Source organism: Petaurus breviceps, unplaced genomic scaffold, assembly GCF_028583685.1.
Source record: "Petaurus breviceps papuanus isolate PSGF00001 unplaced genomic scaffold, PetGlider_PUasm1.0 126, whole genome shotgun sequence".
Classification (NCBI taxonomy): Eukaryota; Metazoa; Chordata; class Mammalia; order Diprotodontia; family Petauridae; genus Petaurus; species Petaurus breviceps.
The window spans coordinates 84445858-84468614 of record NW_027185655.1 but is presented as its reverse complement, the minus strand read 5'-3'; the positions used below and the strand labels follow the sequence as shown (position 1 = coordinate 84468614).

The following is a 22757-nucleotide window of genomic DNA, read 5'->3' as shown; positions in this document are numbered from 1 at the left end:
GAAAATCTGATTTGAACATTAAATATAAGCAGATGCTGATCCTTGCTTATACAATGACAGTGACTTCAAAACAGAAAAAGAAAATGGCCTGGAATTCAGGGAATATAGTTTTAAGTTCACCATTAATCCCCTACCTGTATCCCCAAAATGAGTTCTTTTATTTTTGCTCCAAAGGAATTATTTTAAGAAACTAAATCATCAACAGAGTTTATTGAATTTGCTCAGTGATCTCTAAATGCACCCATGGAGAGAGAACAAGGATTTTCCCATTCTGTGTTCAGATCTATGAGAAGTTTGAGGGAGATTGTATTTGTGGGCTGAGGAGTGTGCTTGAATTGTGCTTCATCATAGGGAAGTAAGAAATCAATTTGGATTTTGTGTCTTTGGACAAAAACTAATTCAAGCCTCTTTCAGAAATCTTCCCTAGTTTAGGCTTCCCACATGTGCCTTATCAGTATTGCTCTGAAGCTAGTTTCACAGCATACAGCAAAGTGGCGAGTTGCTTATTTGGGGAGGTAAATAATTCAGGCTCCAAAGACTAGAGTGAGCAGTTTGTTTTATAAGTAGACATCAATGTCTTCGTGGTCACTCTGGCTGCTGCTAAATCTAGTGCAATTGGGTCAAACTGAAATAGAGATGGAAACTACTAAATGGTACATAAGATAATATGCTGACTGCATATTGACTTAGAAGATGGCATATTCTCTTCATCTGTGTTCTCTTGTATTTGTATTCATTTTGTTAAATATTTCCAGGTTACATTTTAATCTGGTCCCCTGTCTTTGAAACTTCTGATCTAGAGGACCATACTTTACAGGAATAAAGTTCAAACCCTTGAAATATCCTGAATCTTCCACAAACCAAGATGTTTCACAGTAGATGAGATGGTTATAATGAAAGAAGAGTAGGTCTTGTTTGGTGTAGAATTTGAATCTGAATAAAGCTGGAAACTGAAGAGGAAATCTGACTCACCTTCGTGATATTTTGCTGGTGGTCGATTTCTTCTTACTTGTTTTTTACTTTTGTAAAAATTTAAGTAAAAGTTAAAAGGTTAATGTCCCCATTTCTTTTTGAGTTTGACACCACAGCTCTTAAATGTGTCTGAAGGCAGAAGAAAAAAAATCATCTCACTTCTATCACTCTACTTTTTAGCACAAGAAGTCTACAACAGAAGAGTAGTTTTTAGCACCTGGAAGCTATTAATCATCTCCCCTCTGCAGCCCACGCCCCCTAAGACTGTGGCTACCTAGAATTTTAATCCAATCATTTTTCTAGACATCCATCCAACTAAATTAAAATTGTTATTAAAGTTCACCTTAAGTTCTTTTTATGGGTAGAACAATAGCTAGTACCTCATAAATCTAGAATGGGTTTTTATTATGTTTCCTGACATATACATAACCTGAAGTCAGTAGCTTTTCTAAAAGAAAGATTGCTGTAGTTCAGTGGCACAGTGGATAGAGTGCAGGCCTGGAATCAGGAAGACCAGAGTTCAAATTTGGCCTTAGACACTTACTATGTGACTTTGGGCAAGTCACTTAACCCTGTTTTCCTCCATTTCATCTGTAAAATGAACTAGAGAGGAAATAGTAGGTCACTTCTTTGCCAAGAAAACCTCAAATGATATCATGAAGAGTCAGACATGACTGAACAAGGGAAAGAATAATACCAAAGCTACCTGTCTTCTGGTAGAGGTTGACAAATTTATTTGGGACACAACTTATGTATACATCCATAACAACTTAGAGTAACCACGGTGATCCCTGCTAATTGCATAGGTTAACCACTTTCTTAATCTTTACCTCCTGCTTTTAGTTAATGGTCAGTGCTTCTCTTACTTGATCATAATGATGTGTGAATTAGACCTAGTCTTTCTTCTTAGTAGGGTTATGCAATTTCTCCACGATCACATGGCTGCAATCATTTGACCTTTTTGTTTTCTTTCCAGTGAAATGCAACTCTGCTTAACATGTTTCAGTACTGGAATGAAAATGCCCCTTTAAAAGAAAAGCATTTACTTTCCTTTAAGTTTCATTCATCAATGAATGTTCAGAACTTTCAGACTGGAATGGTATTTAGTTATAAATAGTCTCTCTTTTGATATGCATTATAGAGAAAATGCATGACTGTTCCTTGAATCAGAAGTGGAAAAAATATTAAGTAAAGACCTTTAAATTCTTTGTTGTTTCCTATTTAATAGAACTGTTTTGGTCTTCTTAGTAAATAAACAAAACCTTTGTTCATACTATAATTCATTTATTAATATTTCAAAAGTTTAAAATTTCATTGGTCTGGCCCTCCCTTAAACTGATACAAATTGGAATTCTGCTATGCCTAACACTTGGTTTCATGAGTTACTTTTTTCTTTTTGAGAAAATATTAATCAATCTTCATATGATGAGTCTTTTCATACTTGGGAAGGTATTCTGAAGCTGTATTCAAAAATCATTAGTGAAATGAGAGGTATCAAACATGAGACTAAAGTGAGGCCTGCAGATTAAAATGCAATTTTACATTTTAATATTAAACAAAATACATGAAATTATAATAGAACATAAGTAATATAAAATATTGGTTTCTAAGTTAATATATCTGTCACAGGAATCTGTATGTCCACTTTAGTGGCCATTTCTATCGGAGCTCAACACCATTGAGGGAGACAGAGACAGACAGAGAAAGCATTTTTGTTAGGCACTGTGCTAAGTACTGCAAAGGAGTCAGTTCCTACCCTCAAGGAGTTTCTATTCTAATGGGAGGGAAGACTTTATATAAAGGTAAATAGGAAAGAGATAGGAGAGGGTTCCTGGTTGGGGCTAAGGCCACAAGTGAAGAGGTGAAGAAATCAGAGAGTGAGTAGAACCAATAATGTAAGGAGCATGACTTGAAATCCTCCTGCCAGGGATGTAAGAAATGCCTGTTGGCTAGGATAGGGCAATAAAATAGGAATTTAGGAGAAAACATTTGTGAAGAAATTTTTATAGCCATATTTTATATCTGTGAAATTTGCAATCATCTCACACATTTAAATTTGAAAGGATAGGATTGACAAAAGTTATTTTCTTTCTGTCCTTTCTGGTTAAGGCCAGCAATCAATGTTTCCACAAATTGGAAATGTATATTGACTGGTTATATACTTGTGCTCTAAACAACTATGTTTCCCATGGTAGAGTGAATAGAATGCTGGATTTGGAATCAAGGCACTTTAGATTTAAATCCTATCTACCAGTTAAGATCTGTATAACCATGGGCAAATTATTTCACTTCTCAGAGTCTCATTTTCCTCATTGGTAGGATGAAAGAATTGGCATTCTCAAAATTACTTCTAGCACTAATCAGTCTCAACAAACATTTTTTTTAGGCTCTTACTATGTGCCCGTTATCTTGTTAAGCACTAGGGATACAAGGAAAACCAAAAACTTGGTCCCTGCTCTCATGGAGCTACCATTCTAATGGGAGAGCCAACATGTGACAAACCTACAAGATAAAGGGTAAATGGAAGGAAATTTCAAAAGAAAGGTTCTAAGGAGGGAATGGAGAAAGAACTAGAAAAAAAACTCCTGTAGATGGTGGATTTTGAAGGAAGTTTGGAAGTGGAGGTGATGGCAGAGAAATTCCAGGCATAGTGAAGAGCCAGTGCAAATGAACTGATTTGAAAAATGAATTCTCATGAATGAAGAACAATTACTAGGGCAGTGCAACTGGATCATATTGTGCATGGAAGGTAGTAGTATATGAAGACTAGAAGGGTAGGAAAAGTCCAGATTGAGGTTTAACTGACAGACAGAATGAAATAGATTAAGATGTTTTTCTATTCTAATTCAGAAAATTGTAATTATTTATTTAAACAACTAAGCATAGACATTAAAGAATATTTCTATTGAAAAATAATATTAGAGCAAAATTTTAAGTAACTTAGGTACAATTATCGTAATTACTATTTAACATTTGTAGTACTTTAAGGATATAAAAAACATTTTACATATATTGCTACATTTGAGCCACACACAATACTGTGAGGCTAGTACTTCTTTTGGGGAGTACTTGGGGGTCAAGATTTCACTTACATAGATAATACCTGTGGAAGAAATTCCCTCTACTGACACATGCAGCCATTCTATAATTTATATTCTTAAAGAGCTGTCTAGCCCTAGAGTACTGAGAGGTTAAGTGATTTGGCAGAGGTCACAAAGCCAATCATAAATCAGATTTGAACTCAAATCTTCAAGTTTTACTTTCTAGTCAGTATTGCTTTCTTATCAAATAATTTGTTATTTAGACATAGAAATAGGGCATTTATATTTATGCTGCTTATCTCAGGACAGGTACTATAGATATTATTATCTTCATTTTACAGATGAGGAAATGATGTTCAGTCAGAGAAATTAAGCAACTGTTAGGTTAATACAGATATTTTTCTCAGTAATCATTCACTATAACCATTCTCAATTTAATCTAATTCTCATTTTCTCTCTAGAATAGAGGCTTCTTTCAGTCTACTTTTGTTCATCACACTTCTGTCCAAAATGACTACTAAAGCTGAAGGCACATAGGTTCAGATATATTGACTTCAGGGCTACTCATCCAGAAACACAGACTTTTCCTCTACTATTTATTTCCCCCTAGCAAAGAATTCATCTCCATTTACCTTTCCATGTTGCTTACCCCCTTCTATTTCTCTTAAATAATGGATGAGCAGAATAGGAAAGGAAAATTCTTATAGAGTTATATTAGTAATAGGAGGTCTTATAAATGTCTTTTCCTCACTCAGAAAAAAATTATCCATCTCTTCTCTTCACCTGATTAACTTTTCCCAAACTCTCTTCTGACCAATAGCTAGACTTCACATGTAATTTGTAAGTTTACTTGTTCAACATCACATTCTCTAACTCCCCTGAAACTATCAGATTCTGACCCCTCTAAGGCTCTCTTCTTTCAAAGAGACTATGTCCATATCCAGAGAACCTAGGAACGTTGCCATATAGCCCTTGAAGTCAAAATAAACATTTTTTAAAAATCTTCTATAAAGGGATTTCTCTACCTGGGTAATAAAGTACCAAAAGTATACAAGTTAAGCACTTGGTTTTTTGTTTGTTTGTTTTTGGAGGGGGGAAGGCATGGCAATTAGGGTTATGTTACTTTCCCAACGTCGCACAGCTAGTAAGTGTATTAAGTGTCTGAGGCCGTATTTGAAGTGAGGTACTCCTGACTCCAGGGCTGGTGTTTTATTTACTGAGCCACTTGACTGCGCCTACTTATTAAGTTAACTTACATTTTCCTAACATTTAACTATGATATCACAGAACAAATGAGATACTTCCTAATACTGGTCAAAATGCACAGGCTGTAGAATCATGATGTCAGAGAGCCATTTTGCTGCACATTGTAAACAAGATTCTAATATCTGACATTCCTGATTGATTATCCTGTGCTAGTGATGGAGACACATCAAGCATTCTTGTTTGTTCAAACACTTATGTCAATAACCATCACCCCCTCCCAATTCCTAATAATTGGGGCATCCGTGTGACACAAGAGATTTTTGAGATAGCTTTGATTTAATCCAATGTAGAAAATAAAAACCATAAACTGATATTAATGAAGTATGACAGCCATATTTGTCTCATCTACAAAGAAGAATGTGCCATTGCAACTAGTAATGGGACAAGCTACCCAATTAATTAGTGGTAAATTGAACAGATTGCTCTGGATATCTTCCAGCAGAGAAAAGTGGGTCTGGTACTCAATTATGAAAACAGGGAAGATCAAGATCCTTTATTCCCTTTGGGAAAATAAAAACTGTTGATTTCTTATGTTTAGATTTTCATTTCTGGAAATTGAACAGACAAATTCAGGTAACTCAAGAGAGGCAGCATATTGTAATGGCAAGAGTTGCAGATATAGGGATGGCTAGGTCGCGCAGTGAATAGAGCCACTGGCCCTGAAGTCAAGAGGACCTGAGTTCAAATCCAGCCTCAGTCACTTAACACTTAACTAGCCATGTGACCTTTACAAGTCACTTAACCCCAATTACCCTAAAAAAAACTAAATAAAAGAGTTGCAGATATGTATGTAGACTCTGGTATCAACTGTGTCTACCGTTCTGAGCCTTACCCAGCATCAAGGTACAGGCCAGACTTGTGATTTCACTGGCATCAAGAGCTCCAAGGTGAGGGAACCCCCTTTTCCAATTCAGATCATCACCTTCTATACAATTCATAGTCTTAAGGAACTGCCTGGTGTGCTGAAAGGTGGAATAGTGTGCCTAGGATCCCACAGCATGTTTATGTTCCAGGTGGTAACTGAGCTCATATCTTTCTATGTATGTGTGTGTGTGTGTGGTGAACTTGTTTATTTATTTTTAGTGTTCAATATTCATTTCTACATGATTTTGAGTTACAAATTTTCTCCCCATCTCTCCCCTAGCCTCACCCCAAGATAGCAAACATACTGAATATCTCTTCCCCAAATCTATCCTCTCTTATATCCTCCCCTATTTCCCTCTAACTTTCTTGTAGGGCAAGATGGATTTCTATACCCCATTGACTGTATAGCTTATTTCCCAGTTGCATGTAAAAAACAATGTATTAACATTTATCTTTTTTTTTTTTGCTTTTTTTTGGTAGGGGGAAGGCAGGGTGATTGGGGTTAAGTGATTTGCCCAAGGTCACATGGTTAGTAAGTGTTAAGTGACTGAGATTGGATTTGAGCTCAGGTCTTCCTGATTCCAGGGCTGGTGCTCTATTCACTGTGCCACCTAGCTGCCCCTAACATTTCTTTTTAAAACTTTGAGTTCCAGATTCTTTCCCTTCTTCCCTCCTCACCCACTGCCACTAGGAAGACAAACAATTCAATATAGGTTCCATAGTAGTTATATTGTGAAAGATTAACTATATTTCCCTCCATCCTATCCCACCCTCCCTCCACTTATTCTATTTTCTCCTTTGACCCAGTCCCTTTTCAAGTGTTTGCTTCTAACTACCCTGTCCCCCAATATACCCTCCCTTCTATCAACCCTCCTCTTATCCCCTTCCCCCCTACTTTCCTGTAGGGTGAGATACCCAATTGAGTATGTGTATTATTCCCTCCTTAAGCCAAACTCAATGAGAGTAAGGTTGGATCATTCCCTTTCACCTTCCTGCTCTTCCCCTCCATTGTAACCGTTTTCTCTTGCCTCTTTTGTATGAGATAATTTATACTATTCTATCTCTCCCTTTCTCTTTCTCCCAATATATTCCTCTTTCACCTTCTAATTTTATTTTTTTAGATATCATCCCTTCATATTCAACTCATCCTATGCCCTCTATGTATACATGGACACACATGCACACACACATAGATACACAATATACCTTCCTATGTATACATGCATGTATGGATACATACACACACATATATGTGTATATATATATATATATAGTTACAATTATCATTTTTCCATGTAGGAATGTAGATTGTTCAACTTTAATAAGTTCCTTATGATTTCTTTTTCTGTTTACCTTCTCATGCTTCTCTTGCTTCTTGTATTGGAAAGTCAAATTTTCTGTTCAGATCTGATCTTTTCATGAAGAATGCTTGAAAGGCCTCTATTTCCTTGAATGACCATATTTTCCCCTGAAGTATTATACTCAGTTTTTCTGGGTAGGTGATTCTTGGTTTTAATCCTAGCTCCTTTGGCCTCCAGAATATCATATTCCAAGCCCTTCAATCCATTAAGGTAAAAGCTGCTAGATATTGTGTTATCTTGATTGTATTTTCACAATGTTCAAATTGTTTCTTCCTGAGTGCTTGTAATATTTTCTCCTTGACCTGGGAACTCTGGGATTTGACTATAATATTCCTAGGAGTTTTCTTTTGGAGATCTTTTTCAAGAGGCAGTTGGTGAATTCTTCCAATTTCTATTTTGCCCTCTGGTTCTAGAATATCAGGGCAATTTTTCTTCAGAATTTCTTGAAGGATGATGTCCAGGCTCTTCTTTTGATCATGGCTTTCAGATAGTCCAATAACTTTTAAATTATCTCTCCTGGATCAATTTTCCAGGTCAGTGGTTTTTCCAATGAGATGTTTCACATTGTCTTCTATTTTTTCATGTGTTTGGATCTGTTTTATAGCATCTTGATTTCTCATAAAGTCATTAGCTTCCATTTGCTCCAATCTAATTCTGAAGGAATTATTCTCTTCAGTGAGTTTTTGAAAAAATCATTGTTCCATCTGGCAAATTCGACTTTTTAAGGCATTCTTCTCCTCACTGACTTTTTGGGCCTCTTTGCCATTGGAGTCAGTCTGTTTTCTGAGGTGGTATTTTCTTCAGTATTTTTTGGTTCTCCTTTGCCAGGCTGTTGACTTGCTTTTCATTATTATCTTGCATCATTCTCATCTCTCTTCCCTATCTTTCCTCCACTTCTCTTACTTGATTTTCAAAATCCTTCTTGAGCTCCTCCATGGCCTGTAACCAATTCATATCTTTCTTGGAGGCTTTTGATGCAGAAGTTTTGATTTTGTTGTCCTCCTCTGGTTCTATGTTTTGATCCTCTTTGTCCCCCCCAAAAGATTCTATGGTCTGATTGTTCTTCTTCTACTTGCTCATCTTGCCAGCCAATTACTTGACTTTTGAGCTCTTTGCCACAGTAGAACTCTATTTCCAAAGTGCAGACTGCTATGTATCTATGCAAAGATACTGGAGTAGTTTGCCATTTCCTTCTCTAGTTCATTTTACAGATGAGGAAACTGAATCAAACAGAGTTAAGTGACTGGCCCAGGATCACACAGCTAGTAATTGTCTCAGGTTAGATTTGAGCCCTGGTCTTCCTAATTCTAGGCCTACCACTCTACTGTGCCACCGAGCTGCCTTTTTTTTTTTTAACATATTACACTGCTTTTAATCTATTTGCATTCCTTTATCCTGTCTGTATCACCATGAACTTTCTATTTCAAATTCCACACCCTAGAAATCTGAGATGTTACTGATATGATAAAAGGAGGGCTTTGGACTCGCCCTTTAAGGTCCCTTCTAAGCTCTAAATCTCCGTTTCTGTACTGTAAAACAAAAAGTTATATTGCAGTCATATATCTTTGTTAATTCTTTCCATGGCATCTTCAAGTCATGTACTTTTATATTGCATGGGAATTTGTGAAAATCATGAATTATCCAAGGAAGACAGATGTATGTATGTATGTAGTCACCAGCCTCACTTTTTCCTCCTGTGCTGGCTGGGTCATGTGACAGATATCAATCTAGGTCCCTGCTCTGCCTAAGCATCACTTAATGGTTATTTTTTGGGCCATCCTGGCTCAGAGTAAATGTATATAGTAACTTTCTTTTTTGACCAGCAACCCAGAGGGTCTTCCCCTCCCAGGTTGATATTTTTTTTTTAATTAGAGGGGCCATCCTTTGACTCACGTCTTAAAGAGAACTATCCACTGAATGGGTGTTGCCTCACTCAAAGTGAGAACTTGAAAAGATCTTGGTTTAAAAAGGCCAAGATCTCCCACTGCATCCTGGACCATCTCCAGTAGTCCTGATCTATATCTAGTCCCTGGACCCAGATGGCTCTGGAGGAGAAAGTGAAACTGGTGACTTTGTACAGCCCTCCCTCACTGAAATCAAATTCAGTTGCAAGTCATATCATTATCTCCCTGATGTCATGGTCCTCTTCAAGAATGAAGGACAACCCACATCAAGCCAATGGAGGGGAGAAAATACCAGCTGGGAAGGTTTAGGAAAAATTCAATTTAGTTCAACACATTTATTATTTGTCTACTATATGTAAGGTGCTGTTTGGTGCTAAGAATATAAAGATAGATGTGACAGTCTGTGATGGCAAAGGACTTACACATATGGAAGGACAATTATACAAATAGCTATGGTAGGAAAGTGAGTAAAAATGATAACAATTGCTAGTATTGCATAATGCTTTATAGTTTACAAAGTGCTTTTCATAAGCTATTTCAATTAATCCTCACAGCAATCCTCTAAAGTAATTGCTATTATTGTCTCTATTGTATAGATGTGGAAAAGAAGGCCAAGAGAAGTGACTTACCTAAGTTCATACAAGTATTAAAAGTCTGAAGTAGAATTTGAACTCAGGTGTTCCTGGCCCCAAGTTGATACCCAGGATATTGCCTAATTGACTCTTAGTTGTTTAAGGAGTTCAGTTTCACCTGGTGAAGGAGGAGGGATCAGGAGAGAAGTAGGAGTCAAGACATGCTTCAGTAAAGAGTTAGGTTTTCAGTTGGCCTTTGAAGGATCAAAGAATTTGAAAGTTAAAAGTCATCTCAATGACTATCTCATCTAACCCATACATCAGAGGAACTCCACCATGACATATGTGACAAATGGTCATCAAGTGTCTGTTGGAAGAGCTCCAGTTAGGGGAACCTACAGCCTTTGGGAGCATTACATCCTACTTTTGGTCAGTTCTAATTGTGAGAAAGTTTTTCCTGATATTATCAAATATAAATTTATCTCCTTGCAACTTCTAGTCACTGCTCCTGCAGTCCAAATCAAACAAGTTTAGTCCTTTCTTCACATGATAAACCTTCACATACTTATCTTTAAGTATAATCTTTAACTTTTTATAATTATCTTTATATTAAAAGAGGGAATGAGGCATTCCAACAATGGAAAATGACATGAGCAAAAGTAATAATGATGATGATAGCTAGCATTTATCATGTGCTTTAAAGTTTGCAAAGCACTTTATGTATATTAATTCATTTGAGAAGGCAGAGAGATAGGAAAGGTCTGAAAAAGAATGGGAGGATAGATGATGGTCTGGCTAGAAGATAAAATATGAATATATCAAATAAGACTAGATTGATAGGTTGGGGCCAAATTTTGTAAGGCTTTGAATGCAAGACTTGGGAGTTGATGCTTTTTTCAGGACATAAGGATGGCCAGTGAAAGTGTTTGGACAGGGGCAGCTAGGTGGCGCAGTGAGTAGAGTGTCGGCCCCCAAGTCAGGAGGCCCTGAGTTCGGATCCAGCCTCAGACACTTAACACACACATACAAACAAACCTAGCCGTGTGACCTTGGGCAAGTTACTTAACCCCAATTGCCCTCCAAAATTAAAAAAAGAAATTAAAAAAAGAAAAAAGTGTTTGGAGAGAAGTGACATCATCAGGACAATGCACTAGGATGATTACTTAGGCTTTAATGGAATAATAGATTGGAGATGAAGTAGACTGAAGACAGGGAGACTATTACAACAGAAACTCTTGAGAATTGAACTAGGTTCATTGCAGTACAAATAGAGAGGAGGGCCCATAGGGATATATTGTGGAACAAGAAATAACAGAACTTGACAGTGAGGGTAGGAGATGAATGAAAAGAAAGAATCATAGATGACTCAAATCAAAGATAACAGGTTATGAGCCTGCAATGATGGTGCCATTAATAGAAATATTCAAGGAATTAGAAAGGCATAGGGGAAGGGAAAACCCTATACATTTTGATTTTCACTTTCCAGTGTGGTACCTAGAAGTAGGTATCTGGAAGGCAGATAGACACTGTACTAGTGTTTTGGGGAGATGTTGGAGATACAAATTTTGAAACATTATCTATAAAGATGTGCTGATTGAAGGCATAGGAGTAGATAATATAACAAAATAAGAGGATGCAGAGTTAAAAAGAATTGAGGGCATAGGAGAGAACCTTAGAGAACACTTAAATTTATAGGACAAGAAGTGGATGAGAAATCATGAAAAAGAAAGAGATGAAGTGCTCAGAGGGTTAGGAGAAGAACCACAAAAATTCCATATTATAAGGAAAGAGAATGATATAAGGGAGGAGAAGGTGATTCACTATGTAAATACTATAGTGAGGTCTAGAAATTCATTTTAAAAAACTAACAATTGGATTTAGTGACAAGGAGATAACTAATGCCTATGGAAAGAGCAGTTCTGATAGACCTGAAAGAGAAGCTAGGCTTCAAGAAGATGGCAGCATCTGAGCTAGGCTTTAAAGGATATATAGGAGTTCATAACTCATCACAATCCCTAGATTTGCCCAATTATTTTCTACTAAAAATTTCTAATGAGTACTGAATGATGGTACTTTCTGAAGTCTTATTCTGATACAGTGGCCCATTAATTGCACATTGATGACTATGTGTGACTGATCCACGAATGCAGTAATATCAGAAGGTCATGATGTGATTGTTCCTAGGCAGATTACAATTTTTCCTAAGAGTCTTCATGTCCCTGTTGCTTAGGGAAGCTTAGGCACTACATAGTGATGTTGGACTTTACACTTTATGTGCAAAATCCTTCTCACTGGGGATATGCCATTATGGATAGAGATCAGTCACAAGAATGAGATTATTATTTCTTTGTAGCTTCCTGGTGATACAGCTAGAGATGAACAAACATGCTAAGCAGACATTATTTCCTAACTAGTCCCGATCAATAAAGGATGTAGTCTCTTTTCTACCAACATCTTAGTAACTCCTCCCAAGACATGAAAACAAAGTAATTTTTTCTTCCTTGTCAATGTATGTATATATGTGTGTATATGTGTGTATATATGTATGTGTGTATCCATACTTAATTGTAGACTTGAACAGGGAGAATAAAGTAAAAAGTGCATAGCAGAGAACAAAAGAAAACTTTAAAAGTAAGCAAAGAAAAGATGGACAACTTAACACAGTGCATAGTATTTATTATACAGGTTTTTTTGAAATGGAAATTTATTTCCATATATTTAGAATCCTCTCATGTTCTGCTATGCATGGCAATGTTTTTTTTCTTTTCTCATTTTGTGTTTAAGTTTTAGTATTTAAGTCTGAAGTAAATTTTAAAAAATAAAAACAAAGTTTCATTGAGAATAAGCTCTTGTTAGCTAATACATCTTTGAAAACTGGATTTCTGTATCTGATCCAAATGCACTCTTTTTCTAATTTCAAACATCTACTAACACTGCTATAATTGATTTGACATGAAAGTCAGGTTTCTTATCTGCAATATGACGATTTGTTGAGATATAATCACTAGAATAGGATTTCTCAGTATATATATTCTGTGCCTCCCTCAGCAGGTTGGAAATTCCTCAAGGGCAGAGTCCATATATTTTATTTCCCTTGTTTCCCCTCCAACTCTACATCTCTAGGATTTTTGTCCTCAAAAGCCTGGGGAAAGAGTATGTAGCTCTCAACAGTGGGCATAACTGGAATGTTTCTGGATGACTTGAATAATTGTCAATCTTTTTTTTTTAATGTTTACTTATTTTATTTTTAATTTGTGGAATAAAACAAACATTTCCATAACATAGCACAATAAAAAGGTGATGACATATGAAATTGCAAGTCTATTATGTACAACATACTATTCCTTCTAAATATATAATAAAATTACCATGGAAATTTCCTTTTTCCTTGCATTTTTCTTCCCTCCCCCACCCCCATGGCTACCATTAAACACAAATATGTATACATAAATAAAATCATTCTATACATACTTCTATTTATCAGTTCCTTCTCAGGGCACAGAGAAAGGCTTCCTTCATGAGTCCTTTGTAGACACTTTGTGTACTTAATAATAGTCAAAATGAATTACTTGCTCAAAGTTGCTCTTAAAATAATATTGCTATATAAATGTTTTCTTGGTTCTGCTTATTTTACTCTTCATAATTTTGTACAAGTCTAACGATGTTTTTCTAAGATCATCAAACTCATCATATCTTACAGCATAGTAGTATTCCATCACAATCATAAACCATGACTTGTTCAGCTATTCCCCAATTTATGGGCATCCCAGCAATTTCCAGTTCTTTACCACCACAAAGAGAGCTGCTATAAATATTGTAGAACATGCAGGTTCTTTTCCTTTTTCCTGAGAACTTTGGGAAACATACCTAATAGCGGTATTGCTGGATCAAAGGATATACACAGTTTTATTACTCTTTGGGCATAATTTCAGATTGCTATCCAAAATGGTTGGATCAATTCACAATTCCACCAATAGAGAATTAATAACCCAATTTTTCCATATCCCCTCTACCATTTGTCACTTTCCCCTTCAATTATTTTAGCCCTCTGATAGGTGGATGTGGTTTTACTTTCTATTTTCTCTACTTGATAATGATTTAGAGCATGTTATATCATTATAAATTATTTTGATTTCTTTAAAAACTACCAAAATCCTTTGACTTAGATTTTATAAAGTTCTTTATGTATTTGAGATATGAAAACTTTATCTGAGAAATTGTAATTTTTTCCCCAGTCCACTGTTTTTTGGTTTTTTTTTTTTTTTTGCTTTTTGGAGGGGAGAAAGCAAGGCAATTGGGGTTAAGTGACTTGCCCAAGGTCACATGGCTAGTAAGTATTAAGTATCTGAGGCTGCATTTGAACTCAGGTCCTTGTGACTCCAGGTAGGTGAGCTATTCACTGCAGGCCACCTAGCTGGCCACTGTTTTTAAAAAGAACACTGAGAATAATAAGATAAATTCATTTTACCCATCCTAAATAAGTAGTAGCAAGAATATGAAGCAGCAGAAACTCAGAATACTTAGAAGCATGGCAAGGCTTTCTCTTCTTTTCAGATGAAAGCAGACAGAGGTTGGGTTATGCTTTTCTAAATAATCCTTCCAATTTTGTTTTCCAGAATGACAAATCCCCAGGACGTTCTGCAAGTCGATCAAGTAACATATCAAAGGTAGGTGGACTCTGTTTGCTTGTTTATTTCAATCTAGCCTTCCCAGCAATGCTATGGGATATAGTTCTACCCATAGTTATTTATTCTTGTCTAAGTGTTTTCCTCTTCTCTGTGTTTTTGTTTTTAAGTTAGGCCTGTTGTAGTGTTGGTGTTGTTGTTGTTGTTGTTTTCTACAATATTAAAGACACAGTGTGAAAAAATAAAATGGTTTTTCATTTGATCTTTAGCTGAATACCTGTGAGGCACTTAGCCCTTTTTAAAGTGTTGTGTATAGCGGGGGTTTTTCCACTGTGTGTAGTGTCATTCCCAGGAAGTCCATTTTCCTGAAGTTTGTTCCCTGGTGTTCTGGGTTTCAAATTACCTTTTTTTTCAAGGCACAATTTTTGGAAACCAATTTGGTCATTTCTCCAAGTTATAGGATCTGTGGGAATAGGGTAGGGGAACAGGTATGCAACCCATTGAAGGATTTTGGGTGGCTTGTGAAAAATGCAGAGGCTGTGAATGAAAGTAAATGAAATGAAAGTAAAGCTGCAACAAGTGCTTTGTGACAACCAAGAAAAAAAAATGACAGCTTCATTTTACTTTCACCCAGAACCAAAGAAGAGTTGTTTTATGTAAGATAATATCCAATATTTTTTCCATCCATTGAAGGAACATGGGAAAAATGGCAAGAATTATAACATGAGGGATTCTGTTTGGGCATAAAGAGAAGGCTTAATCGGCCTTCCACTAGTCACTATTGTGCCCATCCTGTAACTTAGCAGGTGGGTTACCACTGCACATGCTCTACTGTTTGTCACATGACCTGCAGCAACCAACCATTGTCAGTCTGTCTCTAGAAACTAAACTATCTGTGGCTCAAAGAAGTGGAGCCTATTTTAATTTTGACCCGTGACTACTATCAAGTTGTACATGGTTGTTCTAGAATGTCAGGTAAGCAACTAAAACTATAGAGACATTGGACTTTATTTTAGAAGTCTTGAAATGTTAATTGCTTGGTTACCAAAAATTTCTTTTTAGTACTGCACTCACTGCTATTTATTGAAGGGAGAAGTAGTGTAATGAGTTGAGAGGAGGAGAAAATCATTTGTCAAAATAGAATAGATATTTGAAAAAATATATCTAGGGAAGCAAACAACACAGTTTTAAATAGATTCTGTTCTCCTACTGATGTCAAATGAAGTCTAAGAAGTAAATATTCAAGCTTTATTCTATGGGTGAGTCATATACCCCCTTTTGGGTGAGTAAGATACTTTGGGACCTCTTTAAAAAACCCTAGAAATATGAATTTCAATTTAATTCAACTTCATTAGGTATATCTTAAATACTTGTTCTGGTCGAAACATCATTCCAGATTCTACTAGAGATATAAATTTTATTTAACATATAATTTCTTCCCCCAAGCAGATTACAGTCTAGTAAGATCTAACACATGCACAAATAATTATGATGCAACATAATACATATGGAGGCAGTGTGGTTTAATGGATAGAGAGCAAGTCTTTGAGTCCAGCAGATCTGGATTCAAGTCCTAGCTCTGATACACAATTTGTGAGCCCCTACACAGGTCATTTAGCTTCATGATACCCCAGGCCAGTCTCAAAGACAGCAAATTTACAGAGCAAATCCTGATCAGTAAAGGGAGTTTCCTTCCTGGGAGTTCCCTATACCAATGCAATCATAGAACCAGTCCAAAAATGGCCAGAACCTATAAGATCAGAACTCAAAAATTCCATAAGAATTTTTTTTTCATTAACTTGGTCAAAATAAACTTTGTATAATGGTGAAAAAAATAAATAAATTTGGAGTGTGGTCTTCTGAGTTGAAGTGGAAAGTCATTGTCTTTGGAATTAAGAGATTTGGGTTCCAATCCCATCTCTGCTAATTATGACCTCTGTGACCTTGGTTCCAGGCCTTTGTTTCCTCATCTCTAAAATGAAGGCTGTTAGACTTGATGATCTTATTCCTATGACTCCAGACAAAGTAAAGGAAGTGAATAGAACACCAAATAGAATGGGAACCTGAGATAATTTTATACAAATCCTTGGCCAGATGTTTTTATGGTCCTTAGAACATAAACATACTAAGCAAAAACTTATTGGAACAATGGGTATTGCCCACAGCTCCAGACAGAACTGCGGGGTAGGGAATGAGGGGCATTCTATCAGATTCTTATCAATCCTCCATACAAGGTACAGAGGTGAGCAAGTTAAAAGCTCCAGTGGGTTGGGGCATAGGTGTAGTGGCAAAACTTCCTTTGTCTACTCTCCCTCCTCTCCTTTTAGGGGATAAATAATAATTATTAAACTTCCATTGTTATATTACAATGTTTACCTCTTCCATTAGAATCATAAGATTTTACAGTTAGAAGAGATGTTATATTATCTCATTTAGCCTTGTCATTTTACAGATAAAATATCATTACCTCTGTCCCTTTGTACTATTCTCATTAGCCTTTCTTCTCTAAATAATAGTCTGGTACCAAGAGGCTCATAAAAGAGAAAATAAACTAGTAGCTTTCTCACTTGTTTGAGAATTCAAGAAAACATCCGTCGATGTGGAATCCTAAAGGTTAATGACAACCAAGAAAGAAAAAATGAAAGTTTCATTTTACTTTCATACCATAACCAAAGAAGAGTACTTAAGTCTAGGCCTCAGCCTCCCAATAAATTATCCTGCTGTCAATACCTGAGTCTTAAACTCCTTTTAAAACTTGGAGCTTCTCCTTTAATGCTGAAAGTTGGGAAATAGAACCTGTGAAGAAAAGCTCAAGGAAATAGAATTATTTAGCCTTGAGAGGAAAAGGCTAAGGGGCAGAGGCAAGACATAGGGGTTGAAGAAATCTGCGTGAGATTGTAAAAATATATGATATTCAAAACTTTGAAGAGTTTTATACAAGATAATATCCAATATCTTTTTTTCCCTCTGTTGAAGGAACATGGGGAAAATGGCAGGAATTTTAACATGAGAGATTTAGCTTGAGCATAAAGAGAAAAGATCTGGACAGTAATAGTTAGTCTTGGAATGGATTATCAGTCAGGTTATGGGACTTCTGGAAATTAGTAATAATGGTGTTTGATAACGACAATGATTATTTACAAATATGACTTTTATTTTTTTAGTTTACAAACACAATCACATATAATATGTTTTATTCTAACCATACTACAGGAATATCCAGGAACTTCTCAGAATACTTCAAGTTAGAGGATAGAGCACTTCACTGAGAGGCAGGGAACAAGCATGATAATGTCTATTTTGAAAGGGGGGAAGAGACCTTCCTACCACCTACTATGTGTTAGCACTGTACTAAATGCTTTACAAATATTACCAAATTTGAGTCAGGAGTTATTATAATTATTATTATATATTATTATCCCCATTTTACATTTGGATAAAGTAATAAGGTCAAGTTACTTGCCTAGGGTCACATGGCTAGTGTCAGAGGTCATATCTGAACTCAGTTCTTCTTGACTCTGAGCTCAGATCTCTATCCACTATACCAACTAGCTGCCATCAACTAGCTAAATGACCTCCCTATACTTCAGTTTCATCATTTGCAGAATAAGGGGATTAGACTGTGTAACACCAACATAATATTCACAGTGCTGACAGTGACTGTGAATATGCCGGCATAATTCTGAATCACGACATATAACATACTCTCCATTTAGAAGACAGAAGCAAAGCATTTATTCAGATACTAGAAAGTCAAGTCCAATACCAGGAAACCAAATCCATCATAATAACAAAGAAGTAAAACCATAACACAGCAAGGAGCCACACCATCCTTTAGCCTTCCCACAAACAAACCTGTGCATAAGCCTAGCTGCCACAGCAAAGGACAAACAAACACAAGCCTAGCTGTCTCTTTGGGTGCATCCTCTCTTCCCTCCAGCTCTAAGTGCTATGACTCCCAGATTCCTGTGGGCTCTGCTCCACCCTTCACCAAACTCCTCCCACCACAGGCTCCATGTGATTACATTTAGTCTATTAGGGGACAGGGAAGATCTTCAAATCAGGGAAGGTCTTCAAATTCCCCTAGGCTTATTAAGGGGCAGGGAAGATTTTCAAATTCCCATTACCATTACAGACTGTCAGAAATTTTTCCAATGAGGCCTCAAACATTTTTAAAAATCTATTTTTGGTTATCACATTTTAGTATAGTTGGTTTCCTTTTTAATCCTGTGTATTTTATATCATGCAACTAAAAACATTATTCTGAAAATGGGTCCATAGATTTCATCTGCCAAAAGGAACCCATGAAACAAAAAGGTTTAAAGAACCCCTGTACTAGATAATTTCTAAAGTCTCTCTTTTCTCTGGATCTTATAATCCTATTTTCTCTAAGGTTTGTTTTAGCATTAATATTTTTGATTTATCCAGATAAGGATCTAAAAGGTAAAGTTATTTATCCAAAATTCATAGCCAGTAAATGACAGAGTTGGACCTCATACTGAATTGCTTTGAGTTCTGAGTTGAGTGCTTTTTTCCCATCATGCCATATATTTTTCTATTTTCTACTTACCTTTCTATTGGTAGCTTTCTATTGGCAGCTTTTATGCAGCCTTGGCTAGAAGTCACAGACGTTAAGAGCAGCCAGTGAGGGGTGGCTAGGTGGCGAAGTGAATAGAGCACCAGCCCTGGTGTCAGGAGGACATAAATTCATATCTCAGACACTTCACACAAAAACTAGCCATGTGACCTTGGGCAAGTCACTTAACCCCAATTGCCCTACCGTCCCCCATCCAAAAACAAAAAAAAGCAAAACGGGGAGCTAGGTGGCATAGTAAGTAAAGGGCCTGCCCTGGAATCAGGAGGACCTGAGTTCAGTTGCGGCCTCAGACACTTAACACCCACACACACACACACACACACAAAAAACTAGCCATGTAACCTTAGGCAAGTTACTTAACCCCAACTGCCCTCCAAAAAAAAAAAAAAGAGCCAGTGTGAGCTTGTCAGAATATACTTAGTAGGTACAGGCAGCATTTATCACCTACTAACATTTTTCTTGAAAAAGTCTCTGGGAACAATAGCTACAACTGGTCCTCTCCAATAATAGGGTAGCCCTTATGTATCCAGCATCTTATAGAATATTATGTTCCTTGAGAGCAGGAACTATTGCCCTTCTTTGTATTCACAGTGCCTGGGACATAGCAAACACTTAATTAATGCTTATTGATTAATATTAAGCCTAGTTGTTTCTAGAGGTAGAGAGATGGATTAGAAGACCTTGAAAGTTTCCTCCCAGTCTTATTATGTCTTTAACAGATGAATGAATAAGAATGAAGCTTATTTTTTACTATCATGAGTAAAGGTTTATAACTAATAAGGTTTCTCCCATGATTATGTGAATGTCATCAAAGGTTCCTTGAGAGATACAAAAGAGATAATTTTGTGAAAGCTTCTCATTACTCATGTCAAACAAGGCATAAAACAGGTACATGACTGTTTAAGATATTTGCCATTGTCATTGAGGATATTCAAATCAATGTCAGGAAGAAAGCAAGATTAACTATAGAATGTAAAATCTTCCAAGTGCTCCTTTTGGTGTGTAACATTGTGCTAATTGCATCAAGCTCCTGAAGATTAAAGATCTCCTAAAAGAGACTGATAGTCACTCAAGGGAGACCTTACTAGACATGCAAGAAAAGCTCCATCAGTGAGATCACCCATCTGGTGAAGTATGGTGGTTTTAAGTCATGCCAAGATCTTTCGGTGATGTTTATAAAATAGTACATGTAATAAGTTCTGGTGATGATGATATATTAGATGAGAACAAAAAGCATCCCAGGACTATATGGGCAGTGCTTCCATTGTGATTATTTCTAGAGGTGTGCTACCCAGTTGTAAAACCTGAACTAAACACAGTTTTATTTCTTATTTATATTCTTCCTTGCACTCCTGGATAGAAGTGAGCTATCTTTCCCTCTCTTCTCTTACCTTTTTGTTATTCCAATTGGATCAGGGTTCTTCGGTGATACTGAACCTTAACAGAAAGCCACAAAGGAACGTTAGAGGCTAAAAATAATTGATGTTAAATTGTTGCAATATATTTATGGATACTAGGCAAGGTTTATCAGAGAATAACATTTTGCTTGAAAAAATCTCTGTGGGCAGGGTTGATAATTGTTCCTCTTTAGAGAGCAACTTATTGCTTCCAAACAGGTTTTCCCACAATGCAAAATTATGCAGAATTGCCCTTCTGGGGGATTATTTGGGAACTTGGGATTGTTGCCTACAACTAGCTTTAATTTGTTATATATTCAACATTGCAAGCAATTCAACAAGGAAACTGTCATAAGGTAGGTGCAATGGTATTTTCAATTCAAGTCTTCATCTAGCACACACAAACATAAATATCTGAAAGCACTTTTGGGTGAGGGAGTAGGGAGTTTCTATTAAAAGCAGGTCATAGTCTTTAACTCAGTTATGGCTAAACTATAAAAAAAACCCTCTATCTTTAAAATGATATTTCAGTCCATTTCCATCATTTTGTATAATGTTTCAAGGATTTCATTTACTTTGTAAAGGCTCAATTACTCATTTGATCACTTTTTGGTAGCATCAAATAGGGTGTTAAGACAGAAATTGTTGAAGTAGATAAAATATGCTTCCTGAAGCTTGTTTTTTCCTGTCATAGACTGTGTGAACATTTTAAATCTTCTAATCTTACTGCAGGAAATGTACCAAATCCTCAAATCTACAAAATAATAATGATGGTGATAGCAAACATTTATATAGCTCTTTTAGGTTTAACATTTATGTAAGCCCTTCAAGTGCCTGACATATATTTTCTCATTTGATTCTCACCATGCTGTGAAGTAGGTGTTGTTGTTATAAACATATTTAGATGAAAAAAACTGAAACTCAGAGATGTTCTGATTTACCCAGTGTCACCCAGTTAGTAAAGGTCTGAGGTATGGTTTGAAGCAGGACTTCAAAGTCCAGCTCTCTATCCACTGATATTGGATGCATTTTTTAAAGTTGCCTCATCTTTAACTGCCCATATGGTACCATTAAAAAAATAATTTAAAGTGACTACAGCCAGGTCAAGATGAAGGAATTCCAAAGAGGTGATATCTGGGGAATTCATTTTGCCTAATGTGAGCAATGAACCTTTGAAAAAGGTATTTAATGTGCTGTTGAATTAGAAGTTCCACCTGGATTTCTTTGTACCTGGGACCAATCAGTCATCAGTCCTCTCAGCCTAAACATCTTCAAAATGAGAAGTTTGACTTGCCATTCAATCAATTATTAAAATAGTCAATATACACTGGGCATTGTATTGGGTTCTGTAAATACAGATAGAAAAATGAAACATTCCCTGCCCTCAAGAAATTTCTATTCTTCTAGGGTCATTCCAAATGATCCCAAATAAGGAATATAGCATTTATATCCTCCCCACTACCACATAACAATAATAATGATAATGCACAATGTTGGATCAGAAAAGAAAAGAAATGATAATAGAGCTGAATCTAGAGGGAGGTCAACTGTTTGGAGAAGTGGAGGCAAAGAGGGAATGAATTACAGGCATAGAAAACAACCTATGCAGAGCAGCTAGGTGGCTCAATGGATAAAGCACTGACCCTGGAGTCAGGAGGACCTTAATCCAAATCCAGACTCAGACATGTATTAGCAGTGTGACCCTGGGCAAGTCACTTAACTCCAAAAACCAAAAAAAAAAAAGAATATGGCAATCTATGCAAAGACCCAGGGACAGAATGGAAAACTGTGAGTGAGCAATAGTAAGTACATCAGTTTGACTGGAGCTCATAGTCCATGAGAGAAGCAATATGTAATTATCCGGGAAAGACAGACTGGGGCAGGTTGTAAATGAAGGACTTTAAATGTCAAGCAGAGGCATTGGAAACAACAGGGAACCCTAAAAGTTCTTGTACATGGAAGTGAAATATCCAGAGCTTTTAGGATTTTTTTTTAGGAATCCAGATTTGATAAGTGTGAATATAATGAATTGGAGAAGGGAATGACTAGATGTAGAGAGACCAGTTAGGAGGCTATTGCACTAAGCCAGGTAAGAAGTGATGAGGGTATGAACTTGTTTGGTTGCATTGTGAATAAAAAGAGGGGGACAAATACCAGA

The 22757-nt window shown here is 36.4% G+C and overlaps 1 protein-coding gene across 6 annotated transcripts in view; it reads left to right on the top strand.

Annotated features, from left to right (window-relative positions):
- Positions 1 to 22757, top strand: part of MARCHF1 (membrane associated ring-CH-type finger 1) — a 1238958-nt gene that overhangs the window by 991720 nt on the left and 224481 nt on the right. For all 6 annotated transcript variants that reach the window (XM_069097636.1, XM_069097675.1, XM_069097649.1 and 3 more), the window contains one exon: positions 14597 to 14647. In XM_069097636.1, coding sequence (XP_068953737.1) covers positions 14597 to 14647 — 51 coding nt within the window. The remainder of the gene's footprint in view (positions 1 to 14596; positions 14648 to 22757) is intronic.